We start from the raw sequence: 20,762 nt of genomic DNA, 5'->3' as shown, positions 1-20,762 counted from the left end.
TTTCCCAGAGCCCGAGGTCACGTCTTCAAATTGTGTGTTCAACCAACAGTCAAGAACCCACATATATAATATACAGTGATATGAAAAAGAAAAGTATCAAATATTTGAGAAGTTGACTTAAAAAAAAATTGCTTTATCAATTACAGAAAATTTTGTTGCAAAATTTACTATATTGTTTAACAGATGATCATTATCGCCACCAGAGAGCACGTATAGCACAATAACTCAGGTGAAAATGTTCACTATAAACATGTTGCCCAGCGTGATCACTATTACTTTTAACCTTAATGTGTATAAAACACTAAAATATTGAATTTACTGCAGAGTTGTTGTAATAGGCTGCATTGGCTGGTACAGTTTTTAAATATGTCCAATAATTATTATAATGTCAAATAGTATTCATTTCTATGTTACTGTAAAATGTGGAGTTGTAGACATTGATTGTGACCACTTGGGGGAAATGAACATACTCATGAAGACAGTCGACTCCTCTGCTGTTAAGTTAGACAAAGTAGCATCAAACCAATGCTAACACTTCCAGTGAAACCATTTCAAAGTAGAACTTTCAAAAAATAGCCAAATGGACCTTTTGTCGCTTTCACAAACCAGTTCCCAGAGCTTCATTACTATGCATGACGTCACATCGGCCTGTGGAGGGTAACCCGTCATCTGGGTTCGCTGAGTGCATGTATGATGCAATGAGATAAAAGGTTGTATTCTTTTCATTGATGGAGGCATGTAGTTGTAAGACAGATATATGTGAGATGTACATTTGGCCAAAAATATGAGGATGTAGTGAGATGAAACTTCTATCTTTGTCTGTTAAGCAGCAGCAGTGTGATGTTAAAGTCAGTGCCGTTGCAGACTCACTGTCAGAGGGTTTCATAATGTAGTCACTCAACACTGATTAAAGATGGCTCTGAATGATATAACACACTCCATCCGCCACACATATGCAAACAGGGGACAGTGTGTGGCGGTTGGAACGAAGCCTGGTTGAGCCCTTGAGGCCTATTTGAATGAACTCAAACATTCAAATGAAACACATGAATCTTTATTACTTCATCCAGCATTACATCCGGTGCAAACACTGAGCAACATAACCAATAGTAGGTCAGTGGTTTTCACTATACATTTATTAATAGCTGTTTTTTTCTAGTTTCTTTTTTATACCAAAGTGTTAAACAGGGGTGGAAAACATGTTTTACATTAAGTAAGAGTTATTAAGTCAGTCGCCACATAGAATGACATGGCACAAACCGAAGCAAACTACATGTAAAAACCTTTCAGGAACACAAGGAAAGAAACCAAACACAAAGGAAAGAAGCGCAGAGTGGCTTCTTCCAAACTGGTAAAAGCTCTGAGAAGGAAGAAAAACAGAGAAGAGATCGCTTATAATGAGATATGACTATACAGTGAGGACCTAAAAGCATTGAAAACTGAGGACAGTGGTGTACATACGCTACCAGAGTGCACATGCAGACATGTCAGCCAGAGCAACCAGGAATCAGACAACTGGTTTTATGTGGTAAACTTTTTAAAACATGTTCAGTGAGGATCTCTTCTGAAACCAGATCAAAAATATTCTGATCAAAGAAAGTACAAACAAGTATAAAAGAAAATAATTTAAGAAGAACCAAGTTGGGGGAACTAAACATTCTCCATGGAAGAAAAAAAAAAAAAAAAAAAAAAAAAACTACTAAAAAAGGAAGGAAATACAACTATTTTCCTTCCGAAGTTTTCTAACAAGACCATAGTGAGAGAAGAGCCAGTTTTGTTAGGAGTGGGATCATAACAAATGCAATTCCTTGAGCCTGTTGGTATGTCAGTCCTTTTATTCATGTTTTCACAGCTGCTAGTGACAGCCCGAGTTGTGCCGAACATCTAGTGGTTATGTTTCTGTATGTGCCACTTAAACCGCTTCAGCTGTCAGTCTCTAAAGAGCACGTGGCCTCTTGGGATTGATCTGCTTACTGGCTTGCTCCTCCTCCTGGAGTGTGGAGCGGAATGACTTCACTTTATCTGTTAAAAAAAAAAAAGAGACAGGAGGAGAAGTCATTATAAAAGAGTGATTCCTGTTAGCTGGAGCAGGATTTATTAGCCTGTGTGCTTCAGTCATACCTCGGAGCTCGGTGAGGATGTCTATCTTCTGGTCTAGGATCTGCTCCAGCTGAGTAGCGTACGATTCAACGTCATAGTCCACCTCCTCTGTCATCTCTAGCAGCACCTTTTCATCCTCCAGCCACCTGATAGACTCCTGCTCAGAGAAAAAAAACACAGACGAGTGTATATTTAGATTTGTTTTTTTATAGCCTGAGATAAAATCCTACCAGCGGGACTAAAGAATGATCTCTGGAGAAAACAGAAAATACAGCTCCCTCGTTATCATAACACATTATTGCTTTTATTTAACATTTGCTATGTTTAGACATGTCCGTATTTGTTTACCTTCATCGATATGTACAGAAATAACAAAAGATCCTACAAACGGCGTACATCTGTCTTCATATACGTGTACAACAGGCTTTAGTATTTAAAGAATCGTTTTGGGGTTTTCTTCTGACCTGGAAAACAGCACGGTGGTCCTCCAGGACCTGCTCCTCCATCTCCACTAACTGAGACACGGCCTCGTGGAAGGTGAACAGCTGGGGAGACACTTCCTCCTCCTGGGAAATGTATTTACAGAGTCAACAAGGGACACTGAGAAGCTCACCTAGCATTCCCAGCAGCACAAAACTAAACATGACGCATTTTATGACATCACTGCTGAGATCTGGATTCCAGTGACGTTATCGTTTATTTAGAGATTATAACCACATTTCAGAATTCTTACAAGCAACAGCGTCTCTCAGGTCTTTTGAAATCTGCTTCTCTGTTACAATGATTAAGTTCCTCGACTATAAGCTGTTGGAATACTTACTACGTGCTACAACATGACACTTTATTCAAATAATTTTCAAATGTTTTTAGAATTTTCAAATAACGTCTGTGGCACCTTGAATGAACACATCAGGTATTTATTTTATTGGTTAGCCAAAAACAGACAATGTACTGCTTATCAATAATGTGACAGAGGATTTTATCCATATTGCCCACTCCTAACAGAGTTTTAAAAGTAAAAAGTTTTTCAGATGACCGTTTGGACTTTGCCCATACTCCTCTTCTATATGTGAACTCGTGCAGTTCAAAGTTGTATGTTGTATTCATTTTTCCTAAACAAAATTAGCAAGAATTAACCTTGAAGTGACCTCTCCTTCATTTGTTCTGGTCATGCTGAAGCTGAATTTTAGACATCAGTCTTTCTGACTTCATCTGAAATCTTACAATGTCCCATTGAGCCAAACCCTCTAACAAAAACAAACAAGGTATTCCAGCCCTCTGCCAGCCATAATATTATTTTTTTCTCTCTCTCAATATTTATTATGAATGTTTTATGTATTTGTTCTTTTTTTTAAGTGAATATTACTTTCTCTTTTATTCTATGTATTATGTAATTGCATGTAATTTTCATATATAAACTCCTTGGTTTGTCACTTGCAGGGTAATATGCGTCTGTGTGTGTGTGTGTGTGTGTGTGTGTGTGTGTGTGTGTGTGTGTGTATGTAGGTTTGAGTTACAAGCATCTGTCAGCTGGATACCTGGGTTGAGTTAACAGGAAAAATATAACTTTTCTAATTGTACTTTTCCATCTTGATATTCAATAAATATGTAATGTAAAAGAACAAACTCTGCATACTTACATTCTGCTCACAGAGCAGTTTGAGGTCGTCTCTCTGTGGCGAGATGCTCAGCCACTCTTCGTCCAAAAGATCCAGCTGGTTTACAGTATGGATGTTGGGTCGACCCCCCTCCATCACCTGGTTGGGGTCCACCGTCAGCTCCTTCACCCTGCGGATGTAAGAGACACAGAGCTGATCAGGACCGATTCACAGCGCACACCCATCCTGAACATGGCTGCTGTTTGATCGGTGGCGGGAAGTTAACTGTGGGGTCACAATTTGCACAGGGTGGTAGCATCATGACAGCAGTGACATCATGCATGGGGAGAGATGGCTTTTGTTTTGTAGATGTCAGTTTGTTCTCATAACGAGCATGCAGTGTCCTTTTCACTACAAACGAATGGCTCATCTGTTCACGTATTTAAAGTTGACTTGTCAGGTTCTCCTGTACAATATAATGTAATACAATAAATGTCACACACAAGAATCCGGATGGTTAGCGATTGTGTTTAATGAGGTTTAATGAGCTGCTGAGATATTACTGCCCTGTTCTCGACCTGCAGGTCCAGCGCTAATTAATTATCACTATGTGAGAAAGATTATCTGCTGAGAGTTGGCTCAAACAAAAGCTCATCCTGGATGCAATTACTGAACAGCTTCACGGATGTCTTACTGTTATTATTGGCACCAAACAGCAGCTGATACTTTACTGAGTCAAGTCGTGAACTACTGTGCGTTAATTCTGACTAATCACACCCGGGTTTCACAGTTGACCCTGTCATCCAGCTGCTCAGCTTCATCCAGGCTTCACCACTTGATGGTGTCACTCAGCGCAAACAAAAGACACACCCACACGGACAGACGGATGTGTGTGTGTGTGTGTTCTTCAGGAGTCAGTGAAAAGAAAACAGCCACGTGGAAGCACAAGTCACAGCAGGTGAGGAGAATGAAAAGTGTCACTTCATGCAGATGAAACAGAGGAAGGATAAGAAGATAGTGGAGGTGACCGGCTGATGAAGTGAATGGAAGCTGCTAAAATGAGCTCATAAATGAGGATCATTTTATAATGTCATAAAATACCTGCAGGGAGCGCATGCACAGTATGTGTGTGTTTTGTGTGTTTGTGTATGCGTGCAGTGGTTGTGCTTTGGGGAGTGCTTGACCTGCTGGGAGAGGTAGCAGCAAAGTCATCAAACTCAAAGGTATTGGTGGGCGAGTGCTCGGGGCGACTCCCCTGACCGCCCTGAGAGAAGGGGATGTCCGACGGACTAATCCCAAACTCCTTCACTCTACACAGCGGCACCAGCGCACAGAGGAGCAGAGGACGGGAGAGAAGAGGGAAAAGGCAGGAAAAAGAAAGGAGAGAGGACATACAAGAGAGTCAGACAGAACTACAGAGAGTAGGCAGACATATTCACAATGTTTACACTTCAAATATTGGTACAACTAAGACAATTTCAATCTATACAAAGGCCACTGGGGATTATTGTGGAATTAGGAGCTATGAAGGTGGTATAATTTCATAACGGTGCATGATTTCTGTTCCTGTGACCGCAATGCACTGTAGCAGATCAATATATTTGCACCTGTTGGCGTAGCGTAGTGTGTTGAGGGTGTTCTCGCAGGATGTCATACCAGGAGAGATTGTTGCAATCTGTCCAGACAAAGAGAAGAACATTCAGATTAACGTTGTCTAAGGAAGACGTATGAAAACATGGACACAGGTAGTTATATCAAGGCAATGGACTGACCATGCATGTGCGTGAATTTTCTCCAATGAAGGAGTCTCGCAGGACCTGGGTGAGCTTACTGGCTCTGAATGGAGTGTGGGGCTTGTTACGGCCGAGAGCCCTGATACACTCCTGAAACAAGAAGGAAGGGAGAAACACATCATATGGTACCTATATGGTACTATCAGGGTGTAACATAGTAGTAATACATATACATTGCTGTCACATAACAATTTAAAATAACACTTTGTCTGTTCACAAACAAATAAGCTGAACTTAAGTGGCTGCTAAAGTGGCATAATTAGCACTAAAACAAAGCTCCTGCCATTACTGCCACTTTACGTCTCCGCCCACACACCTTGAGCGCCAGCAGGCTTTTGTTGATCTCAGCTCCCTCTAGTCGAGTCTGGCGGTCGGCACTTGATGTATCGGCCCCTCTCTCATTCCCTGCGAGGTCGATGAGGGAGAACTTGCCGTGCATCTTCCCCTTCCTCCGAAGAATGATCTGGAAAACGGCGTGGCTGCGAGATGAGTGGGCGTTTGCGGATGTCTGCCCTGATGTTCTGGGAGTCACAAAAAAGGAGACATGCTGTGAACATGTGATGGAAGACCATGATCGTATCATGTACTGAGCAAAGAAATGAACTCAACCCTTGGAATTGCACCACAGACAACAACTACGCTGACAAAGTTTCTGTTGTCCCACCTGCAGCTGTTGCCCACTTCTATGAGTTTCAAGACATCCTCTGTGCACTTGACCTCCTTCTCCTGAAGCCCCACAACCTGCACTTGCTGCTTCCCGTCCTCCAGCACCCTCAACTTAGCTTTACGATTCAGCAGGTCAAACACCTAACAGTGCATACACACAGTGGGTACTGGTTAGTGTTTTATTTAGGGGAAAAAAAGCAAAAAACAAAACAAATGACTACATATCACTTGCCTTCCCACTGTAGATTTCAAAGAAGGTTGCGTACACTTGTAGATCTAACTTCTTGTAATTGGGTTTCTTCAACATGAGAAATACATCCCGAGCTGCATGAAAAGAGATGAAACATCTAAAAACCTCACCCGAGCAAACGAACCCATTTAAAATAAGGAACCAAACAGATTTCATTCAACATCTTCATTCACTAGAATACAATAAATTAGCACAGATAACATAACTCAATGACTTACCAGCTAATGCATAAATTCCTTTAGAACAATCTTGGTTCTTCCCAGAAAAATCTCCACCCATAGTCTAAAACACAGAACACAATACAACGTCGCTTAGGAGATATTTTCAAATTGTATGCAAGGGTAAAAAAATATAGCAGGTTGTCAAGTACGTGATGTGGTTTTTTTCATTGCATGTCACTCACGTGTGTTTTTCCACTGCCTGTCTGGCCGTAAGCGAAGCAGGTGGCCATGCCTCTCTCAAAAATGGTCTCCACTAGAGGTCTGGCAGTAAACCTTCAAGATGAGGCAGAGCACATATCGATTGATTACTTCAGCTACAAATGCACGATATAAACCTGTAAGCTTTAGAAAAACAAACCATGAAAGTCAGTATTTCCATTCTATAAACAATTCATAACCCTCGTTGTACTCACTACGAAGATGCAACTTCAATGAACCAACAAGCAGCTGTTGACCAAACCGACCTGTAAACCATCTCGTTGGTAGTGCTGTCGTCAAAGGCGTAGTCAAAGCGGAAGGTCTGGTTCTCCAGGTAGCGGGTCAGGTCCACTTTCTGTTTAGGTTCATGAACCATCACCACGTCTTTACTGGGGATGGTGATCACATCTAAATCCTTCACGGTCAACTCTGGAACACAGCAGAGACGAGACTTTTAAATTGCGCAGGCCGAGCATGAACATTAACACGTAATACTGCACAGACGTATGATGATTGGTCACAAGGATCCCGCATTGTTTCTGATAAGAGGATCTTACCTTTCTTGTTGAGTGGACGTTTCCTCACACAAACACATATTCTGTGCTCTTCGATCTGGACAGTGCAACGGGGAACATTTTATTATATTGTTGTTGAAGATCAATATCTAACAATCAGGATAGAAGGAGAGGCTGTAGTTTCTACTCACCACATCTGCTGTGGTCAGGGGCCGGTAGTCTAGGCTGGCTCGGAAATCTCTAATCATGTACATGATCTCATAGTTAGGGATGGTTGTATCCACCTCCTGATGGAAGACCAGGAGAAACAAAGATAGAAGAATTATTTCCTCATCTTTTAATTTAACATCTCAACATCACTAAGCTTAAGTTGCAATCATCATTCAATAAATATATTTTGTTACTTAAGAAGGAGAAAGGAAAATAAATGTATGTACCTGAGCTCTCTTCTCCCTGAGCTCCTGTTGCTGAAGCCGACGCCGCTCTCTTTTCTCCTGCAGTTTCTCCACCTCCTTCACACAGTTCGACTTCCTCCTCGCTGCCATTAAGACAAGAGATACGATAACTATTACCTTTCACAGGATATGCCAACAGCGTTCCTTTGTATAGAGAGCTCTTCCTCTCTCCATCCTTCTTTCAATCTGTTTCTGCTACTTCCTCAGTCTTCTCGCTTGGTTCGAGCAGTATCTTTCTCTCAGTGAGTCTTTCTTTTCCCTTTGTTCAAACAGAACTCTATGGGAGACCTTGGGCTATTTCCAACAAAGCAGAACAGTGATAGTTCTTAAGCACAGAGCAGGGTGCAGTGGCTGGCACACAGTGCCTCCAGTATAACACTAGCTGCTCTCTCCACGTAAAAAAAAACAAAAGGCCTTTACAGTGTGTTCAAAACCTGCTCTCCTCAATTATCCTTTCTATCTGCATCCTAAATCACAACTGGACTTGGAGACTGCTAAAACCCATCACTGACAACTTAGATATGTGCCTCATACTACTGCAAACAAAAATGAGTGATGGTTTCAAATCAAGTATGGTTAGAAAATAGTTCAGCAATCAAACACAAGGTTATTCTAAATCTCCCAGCACAGCACACCCACAGATTAGTGTTGTTTCAGGTCAATCACAAATAATTAGTAACTGCAATAAAGAACACAAGTTAGCAAATATGCGAGTAATGGCCACTTCTGATTCCTTGCAGTTTATAAAAACCAGATGTTATGTGATTAGCCCTGGCTCGCTGCTATAGCCCCAGCTTCCCACTGCAAAGCCTGGCCGAAGCCCTGTAATACAGTCCTGGCCTCCTGCTGGCTCCAGTCCCTGAGAACCCAGACTATCAGAGCAGATGGATTAATAATCTGCTCTAATCTGGGAGGAGACGATGAGCTGGGTTAGCAGTAGGACAAGGCAGTAAGAGGAATGCAGCACCGTCACTACTTGTGGGTTACTCAGCCTCACAGGCTGTCGGTGGGGGAGCTGAGGGGCGAAGAGGGGAAACAAAGCTTCTCCCTCCCTCTCCTTTCAGCTCACCAAATGACAGTGAGCACTTCCAAGGAATGGAGGGTAAAGAAAAAGGTTATTGTTGCTGTGTGGGCCTAGAGGAGTAACGCACAGTGCCACAGGCTTTTCCACGTGTGTGCTTGTGTGTGACTCAGCAGAAATCAGACGGGGAAAAGACAGCGCAGTCAAACAGCAGCACAAACGCTCCCCCCCCCCACCCGCCCCCCATCTAATACCCAGAAAGCCTGTCTGCTGGATGGATTGCATCTGTGCTACTTCACCAACACAGCAGTGACACCACAGCACTGAATCGTATCTGGCAGACATTTTAGGTGTACAAACATCTTGTAAGACTAGAGGACTCTCAGATTCTATTGGGGACTCTATTAGAATCACCAGAAAGCGTTGAGGACAGGGGAAACATGCAGGTGATACATACAAAGCTGTCCAAACTCCTTTCTGGATATCGGTTGATGTGAGGATTCTGCGATAAACATGTGGTCAACAAAAACATTAGATATTCAAAGGTTAAGATAATAGGTTCTCTTTACTGCTAAATCTAGAAATCAAAAATACTCTACATGTTAAAAAGTGTTGGCATTTTTCACTGTTCATTTGAGAAAGATAATTAGATCACAGCTTCGGTTAATTAAAAATACATTATAGTTTTGATCACGTTACCATTCTGCAGTTGCTGTTGTGTCTGAGCTTGGGTGGGCTGTGCGGGCTGCTGGGATGGAGGTGGTGGTGCTGGCTCTGGTTGTTGAGGCTGTGGGGGTCTGGCCCGGGTCGGAATCACTGGAAAGACAAAACCCACAAAGATTAAGAGAGAGACTTCCTGATTCAGATGCCGTCAACACAAGACTTTTGAGCTTGCCGTTAACCTGGGATGTCACGCCCCCGCATGGCCTGATATCCCATATTATACACGTTTTACCTCGTTCCTCTCCTTCAGAGAACAGAGGTTATAGTAACAGCAAAACTTAACTGAACTTAGCTGCTTCAAATAAAAGTCTGTTTGACTGTGGATAACTTTTACCCAAAATGATCAAAAAGTAGAGTTCTAGGTTTATTTTTATTTACATCTTTTATATAACAGTTTTCTGTATACATTTAAAAAGTCAACTAATCATAAAACATTGTGACACAAAAGGTTTAAAATGTGTAAAATGGTCAATAAATTGACTATTGCTTTTTTATCTGCCATCAATACCGCAGATATTCGATATCCCAACACAAATAATTCCTCTACCATGATAAAAGTTGTTTTGTTAATCTAAATTCAATTTTAAGATTTAATAGTAATAGATTATGGTAGGATATTTGCAAAATTCCCCAAGCATTGTCTGAAACAAACCTCTATTATCCCTGGACGGAGTGTCATTCTTAGTAGGTGCTATCGTCCGACGGTTCTGCAAGGAGAAACAAAAGCTACAGTAAGATATTGTAGGATGAGAGGGTATATATTTCATGTCTCCTCAAGACTTGACAAAGAAACTTTTTCTTCCCCCTTTCATTCAGTTTTCAAACCCTTCTGTTTTCCTTAGTTACTTCCTTGGTTATGTAGAGATACAGAAATAGACAAAGCCTGAGAATCAGATTAGTGCTGATTACAGAGGCCTCTTTGTTAACACCAGTGTTTGTGATGACACTGCCAAATGCACAGCTTTGTGCTGGTGTAGTGACACCTTTTCTTTTAAAAAACAAATGTGAGTACACTTTGTCCAAAACACAAAAGGCTGTAACACCTCGACATTTATTTGTGAGCACTGCTTTAGAGCTATACAATACATTCAAAAAAAATACTACAATTACAAAATACTAAGAGAACAAAATTACAGCAGACTATTAGAGTAGCAGGTGCAGGTGTGCAAAATAGACTGCAACATTATACTCTGATGCAGAACACAACTTCTGGATAGTAATTTAAATTTCACATTATAAAATAAAATGACCTAATGCCAGAGATGGTTTGTTACACAGAACCATATGAGAAGTCGTCCTTGGAAACTGTTTGGAAAAGGGAAGGCACTTTCAAAAAAATACCTGGCAGGTGATTGGATGAACCATCTGTCTATCACCATCTATTACTGTCCTACCTTGTGAGGCAGCTGGATTCGTGAGATCACGCGAGAATCGTCATAGCTTGAAGCCTGGCAAGATGGATTCTCGCGTGATCTTGTGATGTTGCAAATCCAGCTGCACAAGGTAATAAATCTGAAGCAAAATCATCTAATTTTCAATTTATGTGCAGTTTTCATTTCAAATGTTTTATTTGTTGAATGTGACAATATAAAACACCCCTAATCTACTGTCCAGTATACACAGTTTACTTAACAGACCAATTAACTGGTTAGTTCAGAGGATCCAGGGCCTACATTTCCAGCAAGGTCCAGCAAACTGCAGCCATATACAGCAACTATACAAACTGGACTGAACACTTTAGATACACTGTAGCTATAATGTGAACGAAGGATGTAAAACAGAGGAGAGAATCAAAAGAAAAAGAAAGAAGCTGTGTTTTCTTTTAAACAATATAAAACTGATTTGTTACAGATGTTTCCAGATAAGGTAACATACTAGTACTCACCTTAGCAATTTTGTTGACCTTCACACATGTGGGGGTAGGTGGGGGTGGAGTCTCTGGACTAGGGGCAATCTCCTCATCTGGGGCCACATCTGGGTTAAGTGCAAATATACTCTCCAAATCAATCTGTCCAGAAATAAAGGAGTATTATCACCAAAGTCAACTGATGACATGCCAATCAACCAATGTTTGTCATTAAATAATGTGATCATACATGTTTCATAAACAAAAAATAGACATTCGTTACAAAAAGGCTTTCGATCAGTCCTTGAAAACCTGCGCTACCTAACTGAAGATTTCAGAATGAAAAAATGGCTTTTAGACAAAGGTTTGAAGATGGATCAGAGGTTTAGTAGTAACCTGTGAAGGTGTGTGGTTTATATGTGTTAAGTCGTGATTTGTTTTCATGTTGACGTTAAACAGCCTTTTTCTGCTGATGAGTGTCAAAGAAGCCTAAATACATCCACAGATTCAATGTGTAAAACATGCAAATGGGTGGTTTAACACTTTTATAGGCACTACGTGTCATTTATATAACATAGCGCATATCTCAGTTTTAATTAGTTAATTTGAATAAGTTGCCCTATCAGCTAAAGAGCAGAGACAGACTGTAGCAGAGGTGTGGACTTGAATCATTTGGACATGAATCACAACTTGAATCACGATCTGTGACTTTAATGTTGAATATTTAAAAAAAAAAAAAGAAGAAAAAAGTCTTGCATCTTGAATGACCCGATACCCACAAAGCCCAAAAATTAAAAGTTATGCTTCCATCACATGGGTATCCCATGAATGTGTGTGCTTGTCAGTGAGCAACAAACAAATGCAAAGTATTAATTCATAACTCGCTATCTTGCTTTAAAGTCCTGATTCTTTATCTTGACTAAATACATTTATTTGTTCAACTTAAAATTATTAATTAATTAAGATTTTGTATTTTCAAAGTTCACTTGTCATCCAACTGTGTAAGTGTTGCTGACTACACTGAATCTTGGCTTAAGTATTTGTCTCAGGCCAGTCATTACTTGCTTGTTGGTCAATACATCCAAATTTGTTTAAAACCCCTGATCTAAGGGCTTAACTGAGTTTTTGGAGCATACCGAGTACACAGATGGACAGCAGAGATGTGGATTATGCTGCCAAAGTGATTTGGTGAGTTTCTGTGGATACTTTTTCAACTATGAATTACAAGTGGAATACATGACCACAAATGCTGTTTTCTGAAAAAGGAAACTACAATTTTTTTTCACCAGCTCACTGTCAACACCACATGAGTTGAGTCTTAGAATCTTAAAAGGGTAAAAATGAGCAGTACATTGTGGTCATATGTACTGTAAATACTGTATATTGGCAATATCTGAAGTTAGCCAGCAGTAACCTGAGCTTACAGCTATTGCTAAAACTAGGACATACGTTAGTGTAATGGTAATGATCTCTCTTTTCACTCTGTCCCTCTTTAATCCTGTCAGTTAACCAGAGAGACTGAGAGGGAGAAAGTACCTTGAACCTACATTAGCATCTCTATATATATAAAATATATGATAAGTATAAAATAAAAAGAATACAATGAGGTTACATTGCTGTACTGGGATATACTGCAGAGTATACACAGTGTGGGACATATGAGTACAGGCTGCGTTAGCTCATGCACATCAGTGTTCAGAGAGTGATGTCTGGTGGGACTGTAGCACATACAGGCTGGTTGTGTAATCATCATAGCTCTTAATGTCATTGGATGCATTATTCATTGCTTTGGGCAATAAAAGGACATGCTGCTGGTTCCTTGAGTGGTAATAAATGGTGGTTTACCTCTTTCCCTTTTGTGTCTCCATTTTCTATCCACTCCACTGTGACGCTCTCGTTGTCCTCATTCAGTGAGGTCACCATCGCCTGATGTATGCGTCCTGTGAAAGTGCCACAAACCGGGAAAGACAAACATCAGATGGGAAGGCTATAAAGAGGGAAGGTAGTGCATCGAAGGCACAAACTTTTATCCTAAGAACTGGCTGCCAGGATAGTCAACTTTACCAAATACAGTATATTTTAATTGTTAATTAGTGGCGTGATAAAAACCCTGTGCTATCCACCCTCTCATGTTTTACAATAATTACATATATTTTGATACAAATGTTTTTTTGTTCCCCCTTTTTTCACTGACACAGATTCACATATTAGTAGGGTGAATGACAAAAGGCCAAATTACCACCTGCAAGCCTGATCAGATCTACAGCTAGTCGTGTTAAATTAGAGCCGCTTTTTATTTGGAGGTGCAGCAAGGTTGAAAAACCTCACAAGGGTTATGTTTTTAAGAATTTAGTAAATTATATTTAATGTTTTGTCAGGACGCTCTGATTTGCTGTGTTCGTATTGAGGGCTTGTGTAGCGTTATCTTACTTTTTAGCTTGAGCTTTAATTTATCTAAACAAATTTCGTGGAGGACAAAATTCACACCAATAGGGCTGGGCGGTGATTCAGTGTCATCCTTTATCAACTTTTGGCTGAATCATTGCACTGATGATATGACCTTATTAGCACTGCAACTAACAATCGTTATAATTGATTAATCTGTAGATTATTTTCGCAATTAACTGATTAGTTGTTTGGTCTATGAAATGTCAGAAAATTGTGAAAAATGTTAATAAGTGTTCCCCAAAGACTAAGATGTAAACTAAAATGTCTTGTTTTGTCCCGACCAACAGTTCACAACCCGAGGATATTCAGTTTACTATCATAAAGGACTAAAGAAACAGAAAATATTCACATTTAAGAAGCTGGACCCAGAGAATGTAGACATGTTTTCTTTAAAAATGACTCAAAACAATTAACAAATTAGGTTAATTTTCTGTTAAATGAATAATTCTTGGAGCTCCAGACCATGTATTATCATTCTACAAATTTAATTATCCAAATGAAGGATTCTGTGTAAGCTGTAATTAAAGAATAACAAAATTAATTACTGAAGTTTTTGTTTAAAGCATATGAAGAACTAGGTCTTATGTGATTCAAACACTGGAACAAAGTTCATTGCTTTGAACAACAGTTTAATATATATCAATATTGTAAAATATCAGTATTAATATTGTCATATCCACCTTAACATCCAGCCTGAAAGACTGGAAAAGCTGAGAACAGCTCTGTACACAGCAGTGTTGAACAATGTCCTACTAAACCAAAACTAAACCAAAAGAGCATTTTAATTTGACATCAACATCTAAAATATCACGAGGCAATTGGTTCCTTTGAATGTAAATTTAAGAGCAAGGCAAAAGCCTTAGGCTAATCTTAGTAAGCTGAGCTCTGACCAAAAGGTTTGATAATCACCCATTGGAGAGAATCACTGATAATAGAGACACGCACAGCTGCTGCTGCTAGCCTGTAATGCTTCTCTCCATCTCTATGTGTGCAGCGTAATAATACCAGCTGTAAAGAGCCTGCTCAGCCCCCCCATCTTTGTCTATCTGGATATGACTGTATGCTGTAAACTCCCAGCACAATCCAGGAAAACGACATGTTCCTGTATCCATTATTCAGAGACACACTGGGAACTAGTGAGCAAAGATGCTTTTAGTGTTGCTGCTGAACGTTTCACTGATCTAACACACAATGGTTTTACATTGGCAAGATACAGAAAAGGGAAATCTTATGTCTTAAAACAGGAAGAGTTGGAAAGAAAACATTTGTACACTCTGAAGACATCCAGCTCCATAATGTACAAATCTCCCATTTATTAAAAATGAAATGCTCTATATTTAATAAATAAACTGATTGAATATGCATACATTTATTTCACTGTAACAAAAATGAATTAACACTAGATGAAGAGCAGCCACCTTTGTTGATGGTAGAGTATGGTGCATGTCCTTCTGTCATGTCATGTCAAAATGATTAGACAATACTGTTACATGATTAATTTACTAGTGTAATGGAGCACAACCTTATTGTGACAGACCGCTTCCATAAAAAAGACAATAATAATGTCAACTGTACCACTCAGCCTTATCCTCCATCCCTCTATTAGAAATGACACTTATCCTCATATGGCTCTACTTTACTGGTTGAGCCTGAGCTCAAGCCTGTTCTCATGTCAGCAGTTTTCAGATTCAAAGTAACATATCTACACGACCACATGTCACATTACTAAGGCCTTATGAGAGTGGAATAACAAAGATTATTCTCCATGTACAATCAACACCAAATAACACGAGCCTCCATAAGCCATGAGAACTGTTTCAATGCACCTTGGCATTAATTCCCAAAGTCTCTGTAACTCTACTCAAAGGAGGAACGTCATTCTTCCAAAAGACATTCTCTCATTTCATGTTTTGATGATGGTGGAGGAGAACACTGTCTATCACTCCTGTCCAAATCTCTTATAGGTGTTCAAATGGATGCATACCTGGTGATATAAAGGGCCACAACGTATGGGTCACATGACTGTCATACTCAAACTTTTCAGTGACCCCATGAGGAAACATCTACTTATTTACTCAGGTGTTTCCTTTATTTCATCACCTATTATGCATGTGCAACTTTCATTAGTGTCCTTCAGCAACTACAATGCTGACATCTGCACTCTGGAAACAGCCAGACATGAATACAAGTGCAAATAACCCAATGCTGAACTGTAAGAAGGGGGGTTACAGAAAAACCTTGGCAACAGTAAGAGTGGCTGGAACAGGCATGTGATGCTTGATGCCACACCTCTACTTAAGGAGTGTTGAGAGCATGGCGTGCTGCAATAGTGACTGCAATACTCAGAGGATTACAGTGAGGCACGGAGGCAACAGGGGGTCAGGCAAGGATCATCAAATCACTGCTGCTTTCTGCTGACAACTTTCTGCTAGTAATAAAAAAAAAAAAGAAAGTGGAAAAAAAGCAAACGTGACTGACTGCTTGGCTCATGTTAGAGGTAAATTTGAAACCACAGCCTTCCTGTGGGTTCATACACATCAGACTCTACTCAACATGCTGCTAAGTAACTGCAGAGCAACAACTTCCTCCAAAACCACTTATGTGGAAAAATTGGTTACATCAAACTACATCCAGTAATTCTCAAATTTATCAAAATATACCATATAAAGCACTTTCACACTTAAAGTAGACAAACTTCAGTTTTGCTCCTCCCAGTGGGAATCACAGAAGAGGACTGAGAAATCAAATTACAACAGTGAAGCAGCTTGACACAAATAAATGGTAGAAGAAGTCCTGCCAACTCTGCTGGCTTAGCAAGATGTTTTGTTGTATCAACCTCACACAGCGGCATCCTTACTGTCTGTTAACAGCACTTCATCTCTACTGTCGACATTAAAAAGTGTGTCTCGACATAATGACCCGGATAATCCTTGTGGCTGCCAGGAGAGGTAGACATCTTGTTAAACCAAAAACAAACAGAATATGTGGCAAGAATATCGGAGTTCAATAGATGACTTCCTCACAATGCAACAGAAAATAATTTCCCATGAAAAGAGATTCTAAGGAAGGTCACTGCTTGTAGAAATGTACGGGTATCCATAGTCCAGACAGTATAACCTGTGGAAGGAACATCCAGCCACAGTAACACCATACACAACAATGGGTATGTAGGGGGCCCGTCTAACCTGTTGTATCCAGAGGCCTGGAGATTTTGGACACAAAAGCAAGCTCCATACCATCACCAAGACAGCGTTTTTTACTGTAAGAACAACTCATTCCCTCCACATCCAGAGAAGGTAGGGTATTATAGTGAGACAGGGCTGAAACTGAAGATTATATCCTGTTATTGATTAAACTCAATCATTTTTAAAACTATGACAAATGCTCCTTACAAGTTACCAATGCCCAATGTGATAACCTGAAATGACTTATTTTGTCTGTGCAACTGTCAAGAAACCCAAAAGTATTTAATTTGCAAGAATATGAAACAGAAAATCTGGAAATCATCACTTTTGAGAGGCTAAAAACAGCAAATATTCAACAGTTTTAATTGTTAAGTGACTTAAACGTTTAATGAATTATCAAAATGATCATTAATCGCTTTTCTGCCGATCAAATTAATCAACTACTTACTTCAACACTAGTACAAAGCCTTAAGCTGGGTTCAGGTGTCCATACCAGAAAGCATCTGCCGTGTCGCAGACACTCACCTACCAGACCCAGACACACTTCTGAGCAGTTGTACAGTCTGATCTTGGATACAGGAACATTTATTCTCCCTCCAGAGATCAGTGGACCTCTACACTAGGCCATAATATCACACTCCATTTCTAAACCTACCTCCCTGAGCTGAAATGCTAAGTCACACACTGGCTTGTCTTAGAGCAGCTAATCTGCTGATTTCTGTAACTGAATGCACTGTCCACTGTGTCCCACTTTACTTTACTTTACTAAAACCTGGCTGAATGGGTACGCTGACACTCCCCAGTAACCGAAGGGGCTTAAAAGGGGGTGCTTCAAGCTCTGCTAAGCCAGGGGAACAAACAAAGCCCTTAAAGCATCAGTTTCACTGAAGGCAACCTTCAATGAAAGTGTGTCAACATGTCACAGATTGAGAAAAATGATGCAGTCCACAATCACTAAGCTGGTGGGTGGCCTGTATCTATCACTCTACTTTAAAAGACACATCTATATTTCACATAAAAATGAATGCCAAACAGGGAATCTAAGGTGATAAACTGAGCAATGACTAAAGATCATGTGCTGAATACTGCAAAATTATTGTCTGTAAGATATAGCTCTCACCAGGATTGACTTTGAAAAGGAGAAAAAAAAAAAAACAGGGGAAACAAGAGAGTCCTGGCAGAATTGAGGGAGCTGGCTGCAACAGATGGGGTGGTGGCTAATGGCCTGAATCTGGCTCGAATTTGAACCAGCCCAGCCACCAACCCCCTGGAGAGCGGGCAATCCCTGTTCTGGATGCAAACCCAACCAGCAGGGAAAAGGACAGACAGAACCACTTCCCTCTCTGGGCTGCACGTTTCTTTTAACGTCTCACTCCAGGCCTGATGGGTACTGAGGACAGTATAATCACATGGCCTATGGATGATGGCATTAAGGACATTATCGTCAACAACCAATACAAACAGTTAAAACACACCCCTTTGCGACCAGCTTTCTTCTCATTGTTCAAAAGGATATTTGGTGTTTATGGGTTTTATTCAAAAACAACATCACTGGGTGTAGCCTAATCCTGGAAGAGCCAGCAGGAAAGACACAAACCTTTCCCTCATCTTTGGCTGTCTGGCCCTGAAGCAATTTACAACTGTACAGTTACACACTCAGAATAAAGCTGACATTCACATAGAGAAGAGTCATACAACAAACCGCCTCTCCCTGTCTCTGTCTAACTACTCCTCTGTTAAAAAAGCTGAAGCTCCAGTGAGTGTTTGTCACCCCAGCTTCCTCCTGTTGGCAGTGACTTCTGTAAAAAGCACGCAGCTGTCACAAGCATATCATACACTACTGGTTGTTTGTTTGTCTTCCTATATATTGGCATATATTATCGAGGATTAGCTAGGTTTCCTTGGTGCAAAGGATGATCTGATCCAGACCATTATCCACAAAAGCAATGTGTTAACCAAGATCTTGGGATACGTCTATTTATGCCATTATAAACAAACAATAGTGTGTCAAATTTACCATCTGTTAAAAAAACAAGATTCTTCATTTGAAGGCAATTAAGTTAGAGGTTTCCATAACAACTGAAATAACGTTAGGTTAATGTTAGGTGAAACTCGCTCTGTAAAGATCTAGGTTAAGCTAAAAAAAATGGCTAATTGAATTGCATATAACGCTTGGTTAGAGCACAAAACACATCCAAAGCAAAAACTACTCGTTGCTGTATACAAAAAAAGCCGGCAGCATTAGCGTTAGCCGTTAAGCTAATCTCCAGCTAATGTTGCTCTCTATCGAACTAACGTTAGCTTGGTTAGCAATTTAGCCAGCTAAGCTAATGTTATGTTACAAATTATTGGTTAACGTTAGTATAAAATCATTTAGGTAACGTTTACCGTTGCACTGACGTTGGTGTTTTGGCTAACGTTAGTCACATTAGATACCAAATTGAAGAAGGCGCTTGCAGTTATCAAACGTTATGAATTAACTAACATTGTCGACAAATGTGTCTTTTATTCGCATAGAAGCCCAGCTAACAAAAGGTAAAGGCTCATTCAAAAGGCTTTGGCCATGTTGAGGCACTCCGCCCTGACAGCTAATATTAACGTTTTCCTGCAGCTAACGTTACGCTCTGCAGACAGGAACAACGGTTGCTGTGTTCAACAGCACCGCAGCAACAAAGATCCCCAAACAACTTACACAGTGCGACGAGAAAAGAATAGGCAGGGTGAAACTTACCATCACTGCGCTTTATCTCCACGTAAGTACCGACGACAAGCTTCCCAAAAGCCGACGCCATTCTACATTACTTATACAATTAACAGAAACAGGACTAAAGACTTCTAATGAGCCGGGAAAATGCAGCTTCTTGTGTTGGCTCAGTCTTTGGTTCGGAGAGGAAGATGCAGGCGGCAGAGTGAGCTAGCATTACGTAGCTACCAAGAATAGCTAATTCCTTTCCGGTCTGGCATTTCAAAATAAGATCTGGTTAAATATGACCTGCAGAAAATTAATTCAGTATGTGCAGATAAACATGTATGTAGATAAACTGTATGTAACAGTATGCGCAAATAAACATGTATGTAAATAAACTATGTACAGATAAATGTATGTAGATAAACTGTATGTAACAGTATGTGCAGATAAACATATATGTACATGCACTATATGTAACAGTATGCAGATTAAATGATAACTTCTGTTGTGATTTGGAGGTATATAAATAAAACTGACTTAAACATGTCACCATGATAAAAGCATGTATTGCATTTAATCATTTTTGAAAAAACTTAATGATGTTCAAAGTCTGATACCTGTAAATGTCTTAACATGTATGGTACTACTAGTGGAATAACTCAAGTACTGTAGTCCAGTGGTTCTCAAACTTTTTCATGTCAAGGACCCCTAAACTGACACAAATTAGACCACGGACTCCTACTTGATAAGATTTTGTCCCTGGGTCCCCCATCTGATAAAATTTTGGCTTTTAGGTGTTTAATTACAGTGTATGAAACCCATGACCAAAATAGTCATACATGCTGTCATTGTGTCACTTATGGATGGAACTATAGTCAAAATAAATTATTCCCCTTTTTGCTGGGGACCCCCTGGAACTCCCTCAAGGACCCCTGGGGGTCCCCGGACCCCACTTTGAAAACCACTGTTGTAAGCTACTTATTCTTCTAAATGATCAAACAGTATGTAAAATAATTCAATTAGCTCAACCTCAAACAGCTGCAACACTGAATTT

The 20,762-nt window shown here is 40.1% G+C and overlaps 1 protein-coding gene across 4 annotated transcripts; it reads right to left on the bottom strand.

Moving 5' to 3' along the window:
- Positions 1-1,032: 1,032 nt before the first annotated feature.
- Positions 1,033-19,962, bottom strand: kif2a (kinesin family member 2a). 4 transcript variants are annotated; one of them, XM_067608522.1, is made up of 22 exons: positions 19,751-19,962; positions 13,232-13,326; positions 11,426-11,548; positions 10,193-10,247; positions 9,517-9,633; positions 9,275-9,319; positions 7,779-7,879; positions 7,533-7,628; positions 7,384-7,438; positions 7,093-7,255; positions 6,811-6,901; positions 6,626-6,689; positions 6,390-6,481; positions 6,156-6,298; positions 5,808-6,012; positions 5,471-5,581; positions 5,306-5,373; positions 4,883-5,008; positions 3,741-3,888; positions 2,565-2,666; positions 2,122-2,257; positions 1,033-2,022 (listed from the first exon to the last, which is right to left on the bottom strand). In XM_067608522.1, exons 1-22 carry the CDS (start codon positions 19,809-19,811, stop codon positions 1,937-1,939), a joined length of 2,283 nt encoding a protein of 760 aa, XP_067464623.1. In that variant the 5' UTR covers positions 19,812-19,962; the 3' UTR covers positions 1,033-1,936. The 4 variants fall into 4 exon arrangements, with proteins under 4 accessions (XP_067464623.1, XP_067464641.1, XP_067464631.1 ...); XM_067608540.1 differs by lacking the exon at positions 4,883-5,008 and having other exon boundaries at positions 19,751-19,961; XM_067608530.1 differs by lacking the exon at positions 9,275-9,319 and having other exon boundaries at positions 19,751-19,961.
- Positions 19,963-20,762: the final 800 nt, after the last annotated feature.

This window comes from Thunnus thynnus, chromosome 2, assembly GCF_963924715.1.
Source record: "Thunnus thynnus chromosome 2, fThuThy2.1, whole genome shotgun sequence".
NCBI lineage: Eukaryota > Metazoa > Chordata > Actinopteri > Scombriformes > Scombridae > Thunnus > Thunnus thynnus.
The sequence above is the reverse complement of the archived record's forward strand: the minus strand, read 5'-3'. Positions and strand labels throughout refer to the sequence as shown.